This window comes from Rhipicephalus microplus, chromosome X (genome assembly GCF_043290135.1).
Source record: "Rhipicephalus microplus isolate Deutch F79 chromosome X, USDA_Rmic, whole genome shotgun sequence".
NCBI classification, from domain to species: domain Eukaryota; kingdom Metazoa; phylum Arthropoda; class Arachnida; order Ixodida; family Ixodidae; genus Rhipicephalus; species Rhipicephalus microplus.
The window spans coordinates 79,762,015-79,783,170 of NC_134710.1; the positions used below are offsets into that span (position 1 = coordinate 79,762,015).

The following is a 21,156-nucleotide window of genomic DNA, read 5'->3' on the forward strand; positions in this document are numbered from 1 at the left end:
TACAAACATTATCCTTATATTCATGTCAAAGTGTTTCTTTTATTTCATTCTTGTTTGCATACTGCTTAATGAGGAGTTCATTATTTGTATAATTCGACATGTTTTCTCTGCTTTTGTTTGTTCCTGCTGTCTGACGTGTAAGTGCGGAGTAAAGGCCTCGTCAGGAGGCAAATGGCTTTCCTTTTGCCTTAGCTCGTGGACATATTTCTTGTGTATACATATCTGAGATAAACAAATTGAAACTGAAATCGAAATGTAGCAGACACACAGGTTTGAGGAGCGTTATGTTTGCCAGCTACTGACACAGTAACGCTCGCATCGACGACAGGCATCGCGATAGGCATCACGTAAAACAGCTGTTGGTGGCCAAACGGGTGGCCCCGTCGACGCGGCAACGCTTCGCCGAGTATACTCGGCACTTTGTTAATTTTGGTCTCCGTCTGATACGAGTGTGATATCGGGTAATATTGCGCGGGAGATTTGCGCACGTCTTCGGAGCATGCGAGGCCCACAACATGGATGGATGGATATGGCTGTACCCTCTAGATCGGGCGGTGGCTAGCGCCACTGAGCCGTAATACTTAATACTTAACACGCTCGCGGAAGGCGCGCCACCTTGCGACACGCCGCGGTGTTCCCGTGGGAGGCGTCTCCATCCGTCACCGTGCAGACGCACTCAACCATCCCCACGTAATCCAGGTCAACGTTCCGTTGCGTTGCTAGTGGAGGCAAAACTAAAAAAAAAAATAATGATGATGATGAAAGTCGCGTCGTGTAAGGGAATAAGCTTTGAAACGCACCGGCTGCGCGTGTCTTGTGAGGCCTGCTTTTCTTTTTTTTTATCAATAAACTCCCAAACAACATCCTTATCCATTTCTATCCACTCATTAGAAAGTGATTACTCAGACACTTTAATTATTAAAGTTAGTAATGTATGTAGTCAACCTATCCTGATGTGTGAAATCTTGTATATGTTTTTTGAAGTGTGAAATATGCAAACAAATAAATTATTAGGCAGAGAATGTAGTACGTAAAAAAGGTGGATCGCAAAAAAAAAATGCTAACGCGCAGTCTTTTCTGCTATGTTCGGTTAATGGTTTCCGTTTGATTGTAATGAAACCGGGAGGACACGAGGCTCGACCATATCAGCGAGATGTAAACTACGAACTGCGATCGCGACCCGTGACTAGTTAGTAGAAAGCAAACCCGTATTGAGACGACTTCCACCGTGAAAACACCCACGTTTGACTTCATCTTCTTTTTTCTCATTATGCTATACCCGTATGAGATAACCCACCGCAACGTTAGGCAAAGTGAATGCGTTGAACAGATTTAAGTAAATGTCCACGCTGCTCTTCTTCTCTCAATAGAACAACTGTTTTATTTATTTTTAAGAACTTTCAATATTTTATTTCCCCGACGAACTGTTTTATTTCCCAATAGTTTCTTAGTAGCCATTAAATATATATGATGACTTTTTTTTTCTTCATTGCTTCGTTGTTGTGCTTCCGTGTTTCAATGCCTTCCTTTTTTTTTCCTTCTTCGAGTGACTCATCTATTGTTTATGGTGCTGTTGATTTTGCTAGCGTAGTTACTGTCTCAGTTAAAAGTATCAAATGTGTGTGGGCGCTTTCAACCATAAGGTTAGGTTAGGTTAGGTTAGGTTAAGTTAGGTTATGTTAGGCTAGGTTAGGTTAGGTGAGCTCACGCTTGAGTCTACTCACTCCGACTCAGGTCAAGCCGTGAGTCTGAGTCTTAGTGAGATCGGGTGAGTAATATTTTGGTTGGTGTGAGTCCGAGTGAGTCGGGTTAAAGAAAATTTTCGTGAGCATGTGTCTGAGTGAGTCCGGTTCAGGAAAATGCCGGTTTGTCTGTGTCCGAGTGAGTACGAAGCTGAAAATATATATTTCATGAGTGAGTCCGAGTGAGCTCCACAATTTTGGCCGACCTATGCTTTAAACTCATCGTTTTCCCCCCAAAACGTGTCAACGACCAGCAAGGATTGGAGCATTTTCTGCGTCTTAAAGCTGGGCTCCCCTAATTTTATTCACCACCCCCACCCCCACGCTCGCAGACACCCATTGTTGAAAGCGTGCTGGAGTAGAAGCTGTGCGCAGCATGCTGCATGCGTAAATTACATTCCGTCAACCACGGTGCAGCAATCATGCAACCGCTCTGCATCTTTTAACAACACTAACAGTTTGCCGAGTTGGTGTCGTGAATTATGAAATAAAGTGCAACCCCCCCCCCCTTTTTTTTTCTCTTTTTCGCTGTTCGTCCTTGTTGTATCTGCCCAACAAAACCAACCGTACATTTGCTACTCAATATGTCACCAAGATAACTCTTGCGGAAAAGTGAATAACGATTACTGAAGACTTAGTATAAACAATTATATAAAACCGAGACTGACTCAATTTGAATATTACTGTACCAAAATTTTAATTATGCATTCAACCACCTGCTGCTTTCATCATCATCATCATCATCATCATCATCATTTTGCAACCACCCGAGTAACACAAAGTAAAGCGCGTTAAGATACTTGCACCCTATTGCATCCCGGCTGAATTCCGCTGTCGAAACACTTGTTACAGTCAGGCAGTGTTTTGGTAGAGCGGTTATTGACATGTTTGAAACCTTGTTGCAGGTTTAAAGCATGTGAGAGATAATGAAAACCGTCTGTGCGAGACACATCAATCGTCGCTAAACAGGTCAATTAGCTGTACGTGTAGAACGTCTTCACCAAGTGATCAGTTATCTAAGCCGATACTTAGGACGTGGTTCCACCGTAGCTGCATCATTTATTTATTTATTTATTTATTTATTTATTTATTTATTTATTTATTTATTTATTTATTTATTGGTTTGTTTGTTTACGTCATTGCTTACTCTTTTGCTTTTATTCTTCTTCCGTATTCGCGTGGGATTATTTCAAAAAGTCGTCTGCTGGCCTATACATCATCCTCCTGGCGTGACTGCAATGAGATAAGCATGCAGATGTTGCTTACAAGAGGGTACACCTCAGGGCTTGACTTCAAGGTCGAATGGCTTCGCAACTACAGAGATAAAAAGATGTGCACACCCTTTGTGTTAGTTCGGTTTCGAAGCGGTCATCAGCAGTCGCCACGCCACCTGCCGGGCGACCAGCAAACTGCGTAACGCGGCTGCAACTATACGACGGTGAAGCAACTTCGACACGGTCCACCTGTTCGGGGATGCATTCGAAAGGGTTGACACGTGGAGGCGTGCTGTAACCACTTCGTTTGTTTGCTTGACTTTGTTCACCTACAGCGGTTACGGCGACGTCGAGTGAGTGGCGAAACAATGTTTCGTCAGAATGACTTTACAGAAATGGTCATTGAGAGTTGGCATAAATGCCGGGCCCCGCCAAGTCGACACGATAACACAAACTTTGTGAAAGTCTGGCGAAGTTATGTTGTCGCTTTAATGTGAACACAAAAGAAGAGCAAAAGTTGTGTCTTATACATACGTCTCTATACCATGAATGAAGCCGGCATTTCTCATCTAATTTAAACAAACGAAGTAAGTTATTGTGATACAAGTATTGCGTCCGTGCTAAGATAAAGCTACTTTGTTTTTAAAGTGTTATTCGGTGCCTTTTATTTTTCGTTGAAGTAGTTTATATGAAATGCGAGTTTCAACGTGGTATCCAACGTGCATGGGGGGATAGCCGCGTTATTCGAAGGTCGCAGATTCGATCCCTGCCCATCAAGTCATCTTTTCGTCAACTTCTCTTTCTTCATAGATACATTACAATTACTTCAAATAACGCCCCCTATAAATCCCTTGGCATGATTGTCTGTTAGACTCCAATAAATACAGAAAAGGAACACCACAATTAGAGACGCCGTAGACCTATACCATTTTTGTAAACAGCGGTATAGGCTCGCCCGACGCGCTGTGCTCGGAGGCAGCTTTGCAGCTGCTGTACCAGTTGGCCCGGGATCAGGGAGGTGGCACGCTTTGGGCTGGGCGGAGCTTACGAGCCGCAACGTAGCTACGAGCGCCTCAGAACGTCGATGGCACATACCACTGTCTATAAGGAGTATGTGAATATAAAAATAAGAAAAAAACATGTCATTTCAACAGTGGAGCTGCTCGATCCGAGCGTCATGTGTCGACAAAAACTATCATCCAACCAGCACGTGCACTTTTCGTTCATTTCTTCCTTGCTGAAAAAGTGAGTACAGCGAGAGAAAGAGAGAAAATTTTGGCGGTAAAGTTTTTTTTTTTTTTTTTTGCGGGGCGGGATTCAAACCCGCGTACCCACGACCCGAAAGTGAGCATCGTAACCACTGGGTATCCAGGCCCGCTATATAGCAGAGCGTAACACAGCCTTGTATATAGCCTGGAGGAATAGCGGAGCTGGGCGGCTTGGCTTGTTTATCTTCCTCTTTCTTTTTTCCCCTCTTCTTTTCTCTGTTTTTCCATCTAATTTTTGTCTTTTTCTTCTTCTATTTATTTCTTTCTCTCTCTCTTTCTCGCTCTTTATGCCTTATGATTCTTTATCCTTCTTTGATTCTCTCTCTCTTTTTTTCTATGTTATGCTTTACTCTCTCCTCTCTTTCTCGCCCTCCCCCACTTCCCTCTTAACTTTCCCACTACCTTGCTATACGGTACTAAGTGCGAAACCGTCTTAGGTTGTTTGAGTGGTAATCCCCTATTCAAGCGCTCGTAGCGAGCAAATACGAAGTCAATGCAACAAATATCTTGCAGGTAAAATAAAACATAGAAATAAAGTTTGGCGCAGTAGTTCATCGTGCACATTCGCGGCAAGTTCACTCTCTGAGCACACCGACACTGCGCGTATATACTGTGTAGCGGTTCGGTGCGGTGCGAACACTAAGTCTCGCTGCAGGTGATGAAGCGTTCGCAGAAGTGCACACATTTCTGACTAGATTTAAAGCTATCCAAGTTTTAAGGAAAGAAAACATACAAAAGTTTTAAGAGAGCAAAGTGACTACCGCGCTAACCTTTCCCATGTGTGTATATAGCGACCCTCTACGTACATGGTTTGAGGAATGTAAGGCGTCAGTGGCAGTTGCCCCACGTACTTGAGCAGTACAACATTGGTGTAGCTGCAGTGCAAGAGACTAAGTTTTTGGTATCTCGTGACACCGATCTTGCACTGGAAGTGTTACGAGAATATAGTTTATACATCATCCGAGCCTGCATGCGGTGCTTCTGATGGATGATTTTTATTTGTAGTTAGGAAGCGCTTGAATCGTATTTTCACGTCACTACATGTTGATGGGCAAGGACGCCTCATTTTTTGTCACTTTTTTTCATTCCCATAATTGGGGATTTATCTGTGTCATGCTCCCTCCAAAGTAAATTACATGAATAATTTTTTTCCTCTCTTTAACTTCACTGCTAAGCACTGACAGAACTTTCGATAGTTTTGGGAGACTTTAATTGTGTTTGTGACACTAGAGATCATTCGTATATAACAAATCGTTAGGATGCAAGTACAGCTTTACCCCAGAAATTAGTGTATGACCACAATTTAATAGATGTTGGAGCGCATGCACCCTCAATGAGGTTTACACGCTTTCAGGATGTCTCTCATGCTTGGATCAACCATGTGTACGTATCTATAAGCATATGGTCTCACATTCATAATTATGCTGTAAAACCCATCTTTTTTACAGACCATTGCATGGTCGCCATTTCTTGGGGTCCTAAAGATTTTCGTAAGGTCCCTCTAAACTGGGACCTATATGGAAGCTTAACGTACAGTTGTTGCGCGAGGATTTCTTTGTGAAAATAGCTCAAGAATTCGTACAAGAGGTGACACATGTGTCGACAGCTTTCAATATTCGCTCAATGGGAAAGGTTCAAAGAAAAGGTTAATTATCAGGTGATTAATATTTCATACAAAATAGCTAAAAAAGCGCTGAAAAGCTATATTCGTGATTTACTTCAGCTCTATACTTTTCCAAGTCAACAGCCGGGATTGTACGTGCATGAGATATATGTGGTTCGAGCACAGATACAGAAATACGATACAGATGTAAACATGGGAGCAATGATTCATTCCCGTGTTACTCATTTTACTAAAGAGGAATCCACTAAGAAAGCTCTCGGGGATGAAAAGAGATATGCACTTTCTAAACAGATACTGCAAATTGAGTCACTGGGCACTGAGACATGTGAAATAAGAGCCGCGTTCGAAGATTATTCCAAAAGTTTGTTTGCCGTGGCTGAGATTCAAGAATTTTGAGGAAGAAGCTGACCACTTCATTGCCCTTGTGCCCCACTTAGAAGAAGATGGCAGACTCACTGGTGATGGGCCCATAACGAGGGAAGAAATTCGATTCGCAATAACAACGTCGCAGAAGAACAAAATTCCTGGCCCAGATGGCCTTATTTTTACATAGCATTTCAGGAACTTCTGATACTGTTCCTTGAGCAACTTTTTAAAGAGGCTTATGAACACGGTGAACTTCCTCCTTCTTTCTATCAGGGCCATACAACATTAATCCTAAAAAGTACTGATCCTGAAGCATTAAAGAAAGTTAACGGATATAGGCCTATATCGTTATGTAACGTTGACTACAAAATATCTGCGAAATTGCTGACAAATCGGCTACAGACAGTGATTATAAATGTGTAGGTGACCACCAAACATGTGGAAATCGCGGTAGCTCTGTACAGACAAATATTCATGTTGCACGGTCAGTTCCTGAGTGTATTGATTGTAGCATGGACCAAGTAGCCCTCCTTCAAATAGACCTTGCTAAAGCATTTGATAAGGTACAGCATGCCTTTTTGTTCCGGCCCCTAAGACTCCTGCAGTTGGTTGATGTACTGTAGAATGGTATTCCACCCGGTCATAAGAAGTGCACAACAAGACTTATTGTAAATCGCACTCTTTCCAATATAATACAGTCAAATTAATCTGTACGTAAGGGATGTCAGCTCTCAGCTTTTGCTCTTTGCAATTTATCTGGAACCATTATGCTCAAGTGTGCTTCTAAATTCTAGCATGAGAGGATGCCGATATGATGTTGATGAAGTTTAGCTTATGCGAATGACATTGCTTTCTTTTGCGTTGATAAACCCAGCGTTCAGGAGGCAGTCAACGCTACTGTACGTTTCTGTTAAGTCGCTATAGAACCAGCATAAATGTTGATAAAAGTAGAGGATTCTGGCAAGGCATGTGGACCCAAACTCCTTCGGTCTTTACAGATATCCATTGGAATGCGACTCCTATGCGGTACCTTGTTGTGCCTCTCGATAACTATCGTAACAGCGGCCCACACTGGACCACGCGACAACTACGATCCATTGAAAGATAGCAACATGGCACGGACGAGAGCTTTCGATTTTTGCGAGAGCGAAAGCGTGCAATACTTTCCTTGCGTCAAAGCTAATTTATGTTCAGGTGTTCCACTGCTCTCGTGTGCCCATTCAAGCCTTTCGTGGGATATTTGTCTGTTTTATTTGGAGCTCTTCTTGGAAACCTATCAGAAGAGAAAACCTGTTTCTTCCACTTGAAAAAGGTGCATGGCCTCGAGCGGCCTGAAGCATTTGTTTTTGCGACAGTTGGTGTTGCGACTTTTTTTACGTCAAGGATGTTTGCCACTCCTTTCTTTTAGCCAACCTTCAAAACCGTCTCGACTACCACCTTCCTTTTATTTATGTCACAACAGGCGTTCCTAAGGAATCGTCGTTGTGGGAATTTTTAAAATAAATTGTTGATACTGCAAATATTTTGAAAGCCACATTTAGTGTAGAGTATTTGTACACTATTGACAGAACAAAGTTAACTGCTGCACTTGTGAATGACATTTTCCCTGAACTCGTTTATTTAATGCCATATTGGCTTCTGTCTGGTCACGATGTATTATTTCGTGTACGTAGAATGTGAATATCTCCTTCAGAGAAAGCGTTTTTCTTTAAACTGCGCACTAGCACTCTGCCAGTGAAAACGTGGCTGAACAAAAAATCAATAAATGTGCCCTGAACAGTAAATTGTAGACTCTGCAACCAACCTGAGACGATAAACCATTGCTTTATTCATTGTCGTGACGAATTGTATTTTTGTACATTCTGAAAAGAACAATCAGACAACAAAACTTCCAATCCCAACGCATGGTATCAGGTCCCTCCCTTTCAAGAAGAGTTTGACCGATAATACTCCATATCACCTTTTTAGGCTGTTGAGACTTCATTCACTATGGAAAAGTCGCATGATTGATGGACGCGCCGAGCCACCACTGTCGACTAGATCCGTTTTCCGAGAAGCAGCTGCGCAAGTGCACAGTGTTTTTGAGACTTTTGAGCCCGTTCTGGAGTGGCTTTTCCCACTGGACACTTGTGTGCATTTTCCTCACTTATGAAGAAATGTGTTGTGCGTAGTTCACAATTACTGGTCATGATTTCATGCATTAAAGAAAAACGAAGGCAGGCGTGACTCGATGGTAGAATGCTGGGCTTGCACGCAGTGGACCCGGGTTCAAATTTCATAGTGTCATTAGTGTTTTTATTTCGTTTTTTTTCTTATTTCGCCCGATAGTGGTTACGGACACCGGCGGCGGCGGCAGACAACTACGGTGTACACGAACCTTGTTGTGATCTCATAACAGCTTTCGCTGCAATAGTTAACACGTATACAGCTTAATCCTGCTATACAGCTCAACGTATCTTTCTCTTAACAAAGTTCAATAATGCGAAATAAGCCGGTACAGATCAACGACGTAGTTTTTGCTGGGCTAGTTGGTGCATCATAATGAGGCGATATTCTAACGCCTAATACACCACAGTAAATAATGGAAGCGCTTCGGATAAAGTAAGGCAGCCTGTGTATAAAGGACACATCAGTGGTATTGCGCATGTCTGGGTTTCAATTTCTCTCTTCGTTGCTTGAATAGATACGCCTTTCCCGTGACCTCGTGTTTTTGTGTGTAGTGCTTACGCGAGACAGTGGCTGGTTTGATCATGGCTGGTGTGTGGCATATGTATTTTCTGCATTTCTACTGCGAGCCTCGCCACAGTGGTATAGTGGCTAGGTCACACGACCCGCAGGTCGTGGGATCGAATCTCGGCTGCGGCGGCTGCCTTTTCGACAGCGAGGCGAAAATGCTGTAAGCCGTGTGCTCAGATTTGGGTGCACGTTAGAGAACCCGAGGGGGTCGAAATTTCCGGAGCCCTCCACTACGGCGTCTTTGATAATCATATGGTGGTTTTGGGACGTTAAACCCCACATAGCAATCAATCAATCAATCAATCAGTACAGCGTTTTTCCTGCAAATAACACAGATCCATGACTCTTTCCTTGCAGGGTTTCCGCAAGCTCAAGTCAAGTGTCTTAGAGCAGAGGACGTTGACAAAATGTGTGCTCCCAGTAAATCGCGCCACGTTCGTTTTTTTCTTTTTTTGCCTCTCCTCCATTTGCTCTGGTGTCCTTACCCGCCGCCATGCACAATCGGTCCGGAAATGGCCGCCATGCGTGCTGCGGCCGGACCACTTCCGCCTGACGGCGTCCGCAGTGGGACGTGGCGAAAGGACGACACACTCGGCTGCTGTTGGACAAATGGGGACACATAGCCGGCATGATGTGTAATGAATTCGCGAATCGCTCTGCACGAAAGCAAAAGAAGTCACGTTGCATATTTTTTTTCTTTCCTCCCTCCTTCATTGCGCAAATAGCCAGTTTCGTACGGAAAACCGCAGAGAGGAGGAATGGGCGTGAACGGTGGCAAAACTGTCGCACAGCGTAGTACTAAACTGCAATGTAAAACCCCTACACAGGCTTCTTTGTCTTCTTTTTATTTTCTCAGCCCCCGCCTTAAAGTATAGGGGTTTTCGAATAGTGAAATTTCATCTCGGATCGAATTCGATTCAAATAGTGCTAAATAGTAGCAAAAATATTGAATATCCAATGAATATCGAATACAAAGTACTTTATTGAAAATTGAAAGAAAGAGAACGGAAATGTAATCTGCTCATTTCCTCGAGAACGTTTAACGCAGCCAGTGGCTGCTACTGAAAAACTACAACATTTCATGTAGAATTTCAGTTTCCCAGCCTCCAGACATTTCGCTGGCTTTGTTTGCTGAAACCATGGCATGCGAGAATGACATATTAAAATTGAACATGCACACGCTTTTAAATCAGGACGTCGGTGAACTTTTTAACGAAGGGTTACTCGGTAACCATTGAACGCCAACGTCTATAACGACGTCAGCGTTCATTTTCGTAACTCCACGCTAACCAATTTGCGCAAGCGGCCTTCGTGGCGTATTGGACATTCGTACCATGGAATTATTCGAAACTTCAAATATTCGCTACTCGAAAACCGAATCGAACTATTCGATTAGGTATTATTCGATTCGATTACGAAACTCGATTATGCGCGCACCCCTGCTGACAAGAGCTGGGCCATTTTCCAGCCTTATTTTTCAGCGGCGAGTATTTCCTTCTGAGAATCAACTCTGTATATGTTTCGTGTTATAGTTTTGTGCTACAGTAACTCTTGAGGATGACTTTTTTTTTTTTCACCTTCCACGAAGGTTCCTCCATTGAGTGGATTTGCGTGTTATGAAGGAAAGAGAGGGGAAAAATGGTTACGTAGGCGGCAGTTATTTTATGTGTAATTGTCATGTTCGAGCTAACCACGAGACTCAAGAAGCCAAGTTAAACGGAGAAACGAGTGAATGAAAAAAAAAGTACTTTGGGGGGGGGGGGGGGGGGCTTGATTATTTGTTTCACACCCCCTTATTGAAAAACGAGCCGATGATGAAGCCAGGCCGTAGGTATATGGCGGCGTTAATTGTAGTGTTTCGAGTATGCTGTAGTAACTGTGATGTAAATCTCAAGGAAACGTCGCCGGCATAGAGCGATCCCTGCTGCCTCCGAATCCGACGGCTGCAAACGAAGGAATACTGAACGACCAAATTCATAAATGAACGTTCAATATGGTAAAAATGGACGAGAACACCTCAACCAATACCGATGCTGGAAATGACACTATGGAGAATGGCCAACGGCACTTAAACGGAATACATTTTCGAAATACGCCCCCAGCTCATGCGGAAATCCGCATAAAGTGGCGAAAGTTTCATTCGAAGGCAGATTGCGTGAACGTTGTCGGCGCCCCTTTTACCTGACGCCATACATTGTCACATAAATAGAGGATAGATACGTCACTAATAATTAGTCCTCTAGAACTCCCCTCAGGTATACATACTCCTTAGGAACGCATATCGAATCGGGAAGAAAAACGACGGGTTTTTAACGAGCAAAAGAAAATAAGGAAGCGGTGTAAACGCGATTTATGTGACGTGTTGATGTTGCACCTCTCGAGCACCGACGCTTCATGTGCATCTTCGTTAAGCCACAACGCGGGACCCACTCGCTTTCTGTGTAACAACGAACGTCAGTGTACGTTTAATGATTTAGCAAAAATTTGGCAAAAGAACATACTTTGAATTCGCAGTCGTGCCATTGACGAATAAAAAAGGAACAGGTCAGGTATACCTTAAAGGCCCCGTTTATAGGGGTGCTACTTAGGGGGTGCCGTTAAGGATATGTGGGATTGAACGTCCCAAAAACGCCATATGACTATGAGAGACGCCGTACTGGAGGGCTCCAGAAATTTCGACCACCTGGGGTTCTTTAACGTGCACCCAAATCTGAGCACACAGGCCTACAACATTTCCGCCTCCATCGGAAATGCAGCCGCCGCAGCCGGGATTTGCTCCTACGACCTGCGGGTCAGCAGCCGAGTACTTTAGCTGCTATAGACCACCGCGGCGGGGCAAGAGGTGGGGTTATAATACCATCATACAGTTTCATACAATAATACCTCGAGAGGAATCTGACACTGCGATTGTGTACCTCCGTAGGAATTATGAGAAGCACAGGCTTTAGATTGGATAGGGTTAACTAGCGAACTGTCTACAGACATTTTTCTATAGTTTCCGTTCCGTTCTTCGTGCAGCGCGGCTAGTGGTGTGCGGTGGAAAGGGCTGAAGCAGTGACTCTGTAACTCGAAGAGGCTGAGGGCTTTTAGATCTCCTGATTTGCTGCGACGCTGGAGCTTTACGAGTCGTATTTGACAGTTCAAACGAAGCGTCGTCGACTCACCGCTGCGCATATACACGTATAGCGTCTCATGCCAGTGCAAGATATTGCATCAAGTTCATGTCTTTTCACGAGCGCATCTGGCATAAACTCGTTTTAAATTGACTGCAAAACGATGACGAAGCTGAATAGACGCATCGTCACGCTCCACTGACTCGATTTCACAACGAAATCAGAGGTGCATTGGGGGAATACCACTTGGACATATATACGTACATAGCATGGCAGAAGACGAAAATCTAAGTGTGTCTCACCCGATATTGTACTGTTATTTCTGTTAATAGATAAAGCACACTTTTGATAGAAAAACAAGCACGTTTGTTTTCAAGTGTGGTAAAAAAGAATGGATTCTATCTTGGCGCCAAATCTGGAACGCAATGACAGAGCGATACGTACCCTGGTGGTGACGTTTGCCCATGTTTCACCTCTATGCCATGGTCACAAACTCTTTTTGCAATAAAGTTTGCGTACAAAAAAATGAAGCAAGTTTCCATTTATTATAACTTCATATTACTTTGTTTTACACTGGGAAAAGAAGCGTCGTGAATCTCAAGAACGTGATCCAACCGCACCAGATCCGAAGCCTATACTTCCCATAATTCCTATGCGGGTACAAGCGCCACTGAAGAAGCCTGCGTAGACAATAGCACCAGATTCCGCTCTATAGGTGTTATTGTATGAAATTCTATAAATACAATGTACACAATACTAGAAAAACAATCATACCAGAAACAAAAACACGCGGTGAGTGATCGGTTCGTACAAACAACGATAACTAATTTGGGAAAATAGAGGACACAGTGGCATTGAGCATTGAACCTGACGCCGATTGTGAGACCCCATATGAACAGAGGAGCAGGGTCGTTGCCAGGGGGTGGCACACACCAAACCCGTGCCCCCCCCCCCCGAATTTTTTTTCGCCATGTCATAGAGAGCGAAAAATAACCATTTTACGACGGTTCCCCCCAACCCTAACCCCCCCCCCCCCCAAATCAAAGAGGTGCCCCCCCCCCCCCAAAAAAAAAAAATTCTGGCTGTGCGCCTCTGCAGAGGAGGAGTGGTTCCAATGAGTGGAGTCTGCTTGACCATGCTTGACCTCATAAACCACGTCCGTCAAACTGCATCCTGAAACGCGAATCGGACGTTATGGAGGACAAGTTTGGGTGCCTGACATACTTCCCGTCGACACTCTTTCGATGAGCAGTTCCTTGTGCTGTATAAATTAAAGCGTGTTACATTCGCGATGACACGAGCACGTGACGTTTCGGTCAGGCAGGCGGGTCGTCCTGTGCACATGCGTCGACAGCGTCGTGCTCTGTGCACGTGATACCGGCTACAACTATACCCTGTTAGGCCAGCTTGTCACCGTCGATGGAGGCGCGACGCTTGCGTATGGTGCTTCCTCGGTGGGACTGCTCACAACGGGAACGGCCACGCACATCAACGTGGCGCCGATCGGCAAGCGCAAGCTCTAACCGACCCCTATACGCTCTGTAAGCCAAGCGAATAGGCCACAGCCAATCGGCCTGGCGCAGCGATGTGGGATGCAAAGCGCCCGACATGGCGGTGGCGTGAAGCGGCCTCATCACGCGATGGCCGGCCTCGTACGACGTGGTGTCGACCACAATGTTCTGGCTACAGCTGGCAAGTGCACGGTGTTTTTCAGAAAAAATCTGGCCGCGCATGCGTGGCGGAGCGTTTTCTATAAGCTCGCGTGGAATAGAGACGCCCGATGCTGGTCTAGCGACCAAGAATCTCTTGAGATCCTTTGACAGTGGCCTGAAAATCTGCTCGTGACGGGGCACAATGCGAGGCTTGTTTACAGCGCAGGCGGCGTCAAAATTCAACTCGAAAGACGTTTGTCACGCATGACATAGCTAAAACCTCGGGCATGCGCTGCTTGTGGGAGTATGAAACGAGTGCGATGCGCGACGATGGAGGCTGGTCTGAAGGAGAGATGCAAATAAGGCCTGAAAGCGCCCTGGTCGACGACCGACAATTATGGAGTCAATGAATGGTTTGTGATTCACATTGGATGGTCATTGATGAAACATCGTTACAAGCGAATTGTATTGCACTGCGGAGTCTTTTTGGCCTCAGATTTACTGAAGAAATGTAGTATAACACCATTGCATCCAGCGAAGCAAAGGTTCCTATAGTGCTTTGAAATACCAGAGATGAAGGCATAAATCAATATTGCGAATTACACAGTGTGCGAACACAGGGAAAACAACTAAACAGAGTTGGAAAAAGGCACTGACTTCTAACTGATGTTTATGTTTTGCGCACCATGAAATTCACCACCATGAACACAAACCGATTAGCCCAAGCTTCTTCTAAAGTTCAATAAATGAAAAGAAGCAGGTATAGGGGGGGGGGGGGGACTAGAATATAAGCTCGCCAGTGTTTAGGTAGTCTTGGTATAAGTATATAGAGAACGTACCGAAGGTCGAATTTGATGGGATCTCATTTTTGGTACACAGATCAGTTTTCAATAGTAGCAGCTATATTCTCCAAAGCGAAACGTTAATTGTCACGCTAAAAGATTGGTGTTTGATCCTTCACGCTGTAAAAGTACTTATGCGTACTGGAAAGCAAAGCGTTCGATCTTTCCTGACCGTTATCGAGTAGAAAATCGCACCCGCGTCGTGACGTGTATACAAGTTACAACTATATATACGAGGTTATCAAAGAAACGGCGTTTATGCCTTTCTATTTTTTCCCTTTCTTTTGTCTGTGATAGACATTGCGTTTTTGAAGTTTCCGTCATGCATGTGTACCACTTTACCCCAAGCCCGCCACGGTGGTATCGTGGCTAAGCCACTCGGCTGCCCACCCGTCGGTCACGGTCGAATCCCGGCCGCGGTGGCTGCATTTTCGATGCAGAGAAAAATTTTGTATATATCCCTTATGCTGCTCAGATTTGGGTGCACGTTAAAGAACCCCGGGTGGTCGAAATTTCCGGAGCCCTCCACTATATACGGCGTCGCTCATGATCATATGGTGGTTTTGGGACGTTAAACCCCAAGAATTATTATATTATTGCCTTACCCAAATGTTTGCAGTTAGTGTTACAACCCAACATTACTCGTTGGTTACAACCATACATGCCACCACCTGAATACCATCATCTTCGTTATCACTACCATCAGCGGCAGCATAAGCAGCTACTGCGGCTGTTGCATACCCCGTTAAAAACGGTGACTCATCTAACTTTTTTATTAAGTGAACATCTGCCCGCCTGTTTTAGCACGTGTTGTTCTGCCTAAGCCCACGTCATTCCTTTTATTCGGGATAAGTTTTCTTCTCTCAGCGATGGATCAGTCGACATCTGTTGGTGGCCACGCGGTCAATAGGAAACGAATATGTAACAAAGTTTGCGAAGTTGGATTGAAGTGCACGTCACCAAACCCAAGGAAGGAAGGAATGGAAAAGGGAGATGGCAGGGAGGTTAACCAGACAGCAGTCCGGTTGGCTACCCTACACCGGGGTATAAGGAAAGGGCCGGGAGTAAGAAGATTAGAGAGAGAGAGAGAGAGAACAACGAAAGGAGCACACGATCAACAAACGCGTATGTGGCTTTACGAAAAACTAGTCGGGAGCCCTCCACTATTCGGCGACTACCATAACTGTTGCTTTGCGAAATGATCAATGAATGAACGAATTTTCCTTACTCCGGGTGCTATAAGTTGTTTCATTGTTGCAACAGACACATACTTTATTTAAAATAGCCATATGACTGATTTCACGCTTTTTTTTTTGTTTGTTTCCTTAGAAAGATCTGAAGGACGTAACTGTTTCGGTCGTGAGATCTTGCACACGGTGCACACAGAGCATGCAGGAAGTTCCCCGTGAATATAAACTATTGGGTGGAAGGAGAGGGGCGGGCTGGTAGTTAAATTGAATTTGTTTGTGTAGATGTGTTCACGTATAAGGATAGCGACTTCATTTGACTCTGACATACGTTTCACAAACATTGTGGATAACTACTGTTCCTAATTTTATACGAGGAATAAAGTCGTACTAATTAACATATATTGAAGACTTTTTGAATTAAAAAATGTATGGCTGTTCAACGAAGATATATATTGATCGAATATGTACGAGCGCAGGTGCAGTGTAAAGCTACTTCTTCCGGCTTAATAAAGCAATGTTTCCCGCTACAAAAAAAAAGAAGATTGTCACAAATAAGGGGTTGGGGGGGGGGGCACTATGCGAAAAAAATATGTTGGTGTGTAAGCCCCCTAGTGGATAATGTAAAAAGTTTAGTTAAAAAAACTTTTTATTAATCGAAATTACGTAGAACAATATAACGACGACAAAACTAGGTTTATGGTGCGCTTTTCACATCATAAAACGTTACCGTATACATACACTGAATGTTTTTTTTAAAAATTGCGCTCATATCTAAACATTCTGAAAATTTGCCGTTATTATAGATAACACTGCATACCACAGTGTTTTGCCGATTTTGCCGCCAAAGCGAGCAACTTGCTCGCTTCGCATCAGAAGGGCACGAGTGACATCTCTGTGAAGTGCGGCAAAACCCTGCAGACTGTATCGGATGGCAGCATGCTGCCGACCACTGCGCCGATTGTAATCGCCTCGCACTCTCACCTGTGGCGCGAAAGCTGGCAAGTTCCGAAATGCGGCGGGATAGCAATATGATAATGATGCTAGTGGTGTGGCGTTCAAACTTGTGGTGTTTTACACGTGAATACCAGTGCACGGTGCATGGTGGGCTACGTGTCAATGCTGATCGGACTTCTCTAACCTTCACCCAAACCTAGCACGGGTGTTTTTTATACATTTCGTCCTTACCGAAACGCGGCCACGAAGGTAGGTATATATCAAACCCGTGCCTTCATTCTTGGCAGCGCAACACATGTGTTCGTGAAATTCTGTTTATCGGCGCATAAGCGACTTAAAGGCTGTGCTGCATCATCGACAGTGTAGCCGCAGTGTACCACGGCGGGTTCAAGACAAGTGGTGGTGTTGGAGCAGCAGCAAGGGTACTGAAGGCAAACCATTACGGACTGACCTAAGCTCGCACAAGGCCTGCCGGCAACTCATCCTCTCTGTGCAGCTCATCAAGTTCAATACAGAGGGCCCTTATAACTCTTAGAGGGGAAGAAAGTCGAACAGTGAGAACAAATTTGAACCACAGGTGGTCATCGCTTCTTTCTAGCTTGCTGTCTCGACCACACGACTGTTCCCGCTTCAGCGCTAACACGAGAACTAAAACCGAAGCACGCCTGTTTCTTATATAGAAATATCCCGTGGGAGGAAAATGTCACTTTAGCTTGTGCCTTGGGTCCATCTCGCCCTTCGATCCAGCTATTACCACTCTGCATCGAATTCAGGGCGCAAATCACGGTCGACGACATAGACCAAGAGCTTGACAGCGCACGCACGCAGATGAGGTGGTAGTTGGTATGTGGGGTTTAACGTCCCAAAACCACCATATGATTATGAGAGACGCCGTAGTGGAGGGCTCCGAAGATTTTGACCACCTGGGGTTCTTTAACGTGCACCCAAATCTGAGCACACGGGCTTACAACATTTCCGCCTCCATCAAAAATACAGCCGCCGCAGCCGGGATTCGAACCCGCGACCGGCGGGTCAGCAGCCGAGAACCTTAGCCACTAGACCACCGCGGCGGGGCACGCAGATGAGGTGCGCAAGTCTATACTCACTCGCGTCGCTCATACGTATATCTGCTGTTAATTATTTCTTGCAAGGCTTCCAGCAGTTTAGAGATGATGACGACAACAGCAATAATAATAATAATAATAATAATAATAATAATAATAATAATAATAATAATAATAATAATAATAATAATAATAATAATAATTATATTATTATTATTATTATTATTATTATTATTATTATTATTATTATTATTATTATTATTATTATTATTATTATTATTATTATTATTATTATTTGCCTCTCCAAATCAAGTGCTGCGAATATGCGTCCACAGCTATAGCGCCAAAATTTTGTACTACATAACCAAGCTATAAACTGCGCATGCGTGGAACACCTTCCAAATGATGGTTCATCCATATATACCTATTACACCACCCATATAGCAGTGATGACACACTGTGCGCATGGTGCTCCATACAAAAGTAACCTTGATGCGTGACCTTCGTGCAGTAGCTATATATAGGCTACGACACAAAACAATACGACTTGCATAAAACGACACTTTATGTCCGCATCTTGTTTTGCATGAGGCTTTTCTCATAGGCGTGCGCAGGATTTCCCTTCAGAGGGGGGGGGGGGGGCGAAAGTTCATTGCAGCGCTCCCCTCCCTATTATGTCAATATGTGGGGCATTGCGCCCCCACCCCGAGTCACAGCGTCCCCCCTTCCAAACATGTCCTCTCCTCCTAGAAGGCCTTGCGCTCATGCACACGCCTATGGCTATTCTGGTTACCTATACTGAAAGCTTCGCATCATACTCCTACCTGTTATACAAGCTTGGCATCGGCGCACGTTACTTCAAAAAGGATGGTGCATGAGTGATGGTACACGAAACGGGGCAATGAAACGTCTAAAGAACATACGATGTCATTTTAATCTATTAGTCTCTAGCAGAAAGAAAACAGCAAGAGCACAAGAACTGCAATCATGAATTGATTGAATGATATGTGGGGTTTAACGTCCCAAAACCACCATATGATTATGAGAGACGCCGTAGTGGAGGGCTCCGGAAATTTCGACCACCTGCTGTTTTTTAACGTGCACCCAAATCTGAGCACACGGGCCTGCAACATTTCCACCTCCATCGGAAATGCAGCCGCCGCAGCCGGCATTCGAACCCGTGACCTGCGGTTCAGCAGCCGAGTAAGACCACCGCGGCGGGGCTGCAATCATGAATTCGAATGATCGTTGCTCGAGAATTGCAACACAATAGGGCAGTCGTTCAGATAAAACGAAGTGCAGAAGCATTGATCAACGAGCTTGCTGCACTGGGTGCTACTCAGAACGGCAAAAGAAATCACACATAATTCTCGGTATACTTGTTGGTCGTCATACTTTGTTCCGCGTCTGCACTTCGTTCAGCAAGAGTGAAGTTTTCCATAAAGACCCCGCATGACATACATTCTCACCTCCATTTTTTAAGTCTAAATGTCGCCATTATAAATGCACCACATCGAAAAGTTTCTTCACGCAGTTAAAACTTGTCCCCCTTCCGCCCCCATGACCCTATTAAGGCATTTCAATGAGCAGCTTATTTGCCACTGCGATGCGAAAACGACATACCATTGTACCTTTCAGGGAACCCGTCAGACGGATTGTTCGTCGCACGCCGACAGTAAAGTCAAGCCGGGGTGGCAAGATCGAACTTCTCACTGTTAACTGCCAGTGCATTAACGCAATTCACTTGTCTTTCCGCGGGCAGCATGTAGGGTACATCAGTGCCGTTTGTTAATGAACGCTACGGAAGGATACAGAACCAGGCCGGTCAGTGAGCCCCCATCCTTCTGTGGCGTCACGTCTTCAGTAGATATTGCGACCGGAAAGAAACCCCCTATTATGAAGCGGAATACCGTTTTACTTCGATATTACCAGAGTTTCGTTTCACCAAGAAACTGTGCCAAGCCACAGTACCATGTAACCTATCAGGAACTGCGTAAGACAACACATAATTAAGCTTCATGTTCACGTTTGTGGCCAGAATGCTAGAGTAGTGTGCTGCGAAATAAAGCAAGCGATATATTTTTTAATTGCTAAAAAGAGAACACGCTGGCAAGCATCCGCACAGCGCCCGAACGTTCTAGAAACGCACGTATGCCATGCACGGGGAGCGTATACTTCCACAAGTAACGTGGATCAGGGAGAGTTCATTTGGCCGACGTGCAGCACGAACTCCAAAGAAGCAACACAACAAAAATACGCGTTATGCGCAAAACTGGAACGAATAAACGCTTAAGAGCGTAAAACGCATAAGGCACCATCTTAAGTACACCAGTTCTTTGTCTTAACCTCAAAGTGCGGCGACACCTATGATACATCATTTCAGTCACGCGCGCATCGTGTGGGATAAGAGGAAGACAGGGCTCAGCTGTGGTCATCGCGGATGATTCGCCAGAGCTAACAAAAGGGGCCCTGACGTCCGAGGCTTACCGGTGGTGGCAGGAGGTCCCTGCCGATGGAACCCAGCTCACTGGCCGGGTAGTCCATCTGCGCCATGCCAGCGGCGGCGGCAGCAGCTTCCTGGGCCTTGTCCATGGTACTGGGTGTGTGTGTGTTGTCGCACCTGCAGCGAGCCGACTGGAGTTGGCCGAGGCGGCGAAGGCCCGTGACGCCGTCCAAAGTAGGACAGTGCACTCGCAGCCAGCCAACCAGGTTGAACGCCGCCCGCGAGAGCGCGACCCGAGGAAAGCCCCATTTTGTGCCTTCCCTCGCCGCGCGCCTCGGCGCCTTTGTGGGCCCACGACACCGTATGTCCGGCTTCGCTGGCGCGGACACGCACAGCGCGGCCGCACGCCGAACGACCCTCGCCCCGCCGACGCGAGGAAGCCAGCGAGAAGAAACCCCGCGCTACTCAAGAGCAGCGGCGAATGCAGCATGCAACGAAAGCCCAGCGCCCGACAAGGACTTCCGAAAACGCGAGCGCAACGAGACAAGGCGACCACGGCCGAGTCTTTCAGTGTCGCAAGAGAATCCGTGTCCCACGCGGCTGCAACACGCCGACCGGATGCAGCAATTTCTTTCACGCAATCCCTGCCTCGCAGTATTTTTGTTGTGTCATTTGTCTTCTGCGCGGATATAGCGACCTCCCAAGATTGCGTAATATTTCGGAACTATTAAACGGCCCGCCAAATCATAGCCAGTGCGAGCAAAACTTGTACATATATTGCTCACGTACATGAAGATGCATCCACAAGATGGCTACCATGGAAGCATCATGTTTATTTACATCAAATACGACCAACTGCGGTACTTGCATAATATCATTCGATTCATTGCACGCGCGACGCCACATACCTTTGAAGAGAGTGCATGCGTACAAGCTCTGGTTATTCAA

At 45.2% G+C, this 21,156-nt stretch overlaps 1 protein-coding gene across 1 annotated transcript in view; it reads right to left on the reverse strand.

Annotated features, from left to right (window-relative positions):
• LOC119176142 (uncharacterized) overlaps positions 1-20,589 on the reverse strand; it is an 87,928-nt gene extending 67,339 nt beyond the window's left edge. Inside the window, exon 1 of the mRNA XM_037427294.2 lies at positions 20,253-20,589. Coding sequence (XP_037283191.1) covers positions 20,253-20,357 — 105 coding nt within the window. The 5' untranslated portion in view covers positions 20,358-20,589. The remainder of the gene's footprint in view (positions 1-20,252) is intronic.
• Positions 20,590-21,156: the final 567 nt, after the last annotated feature.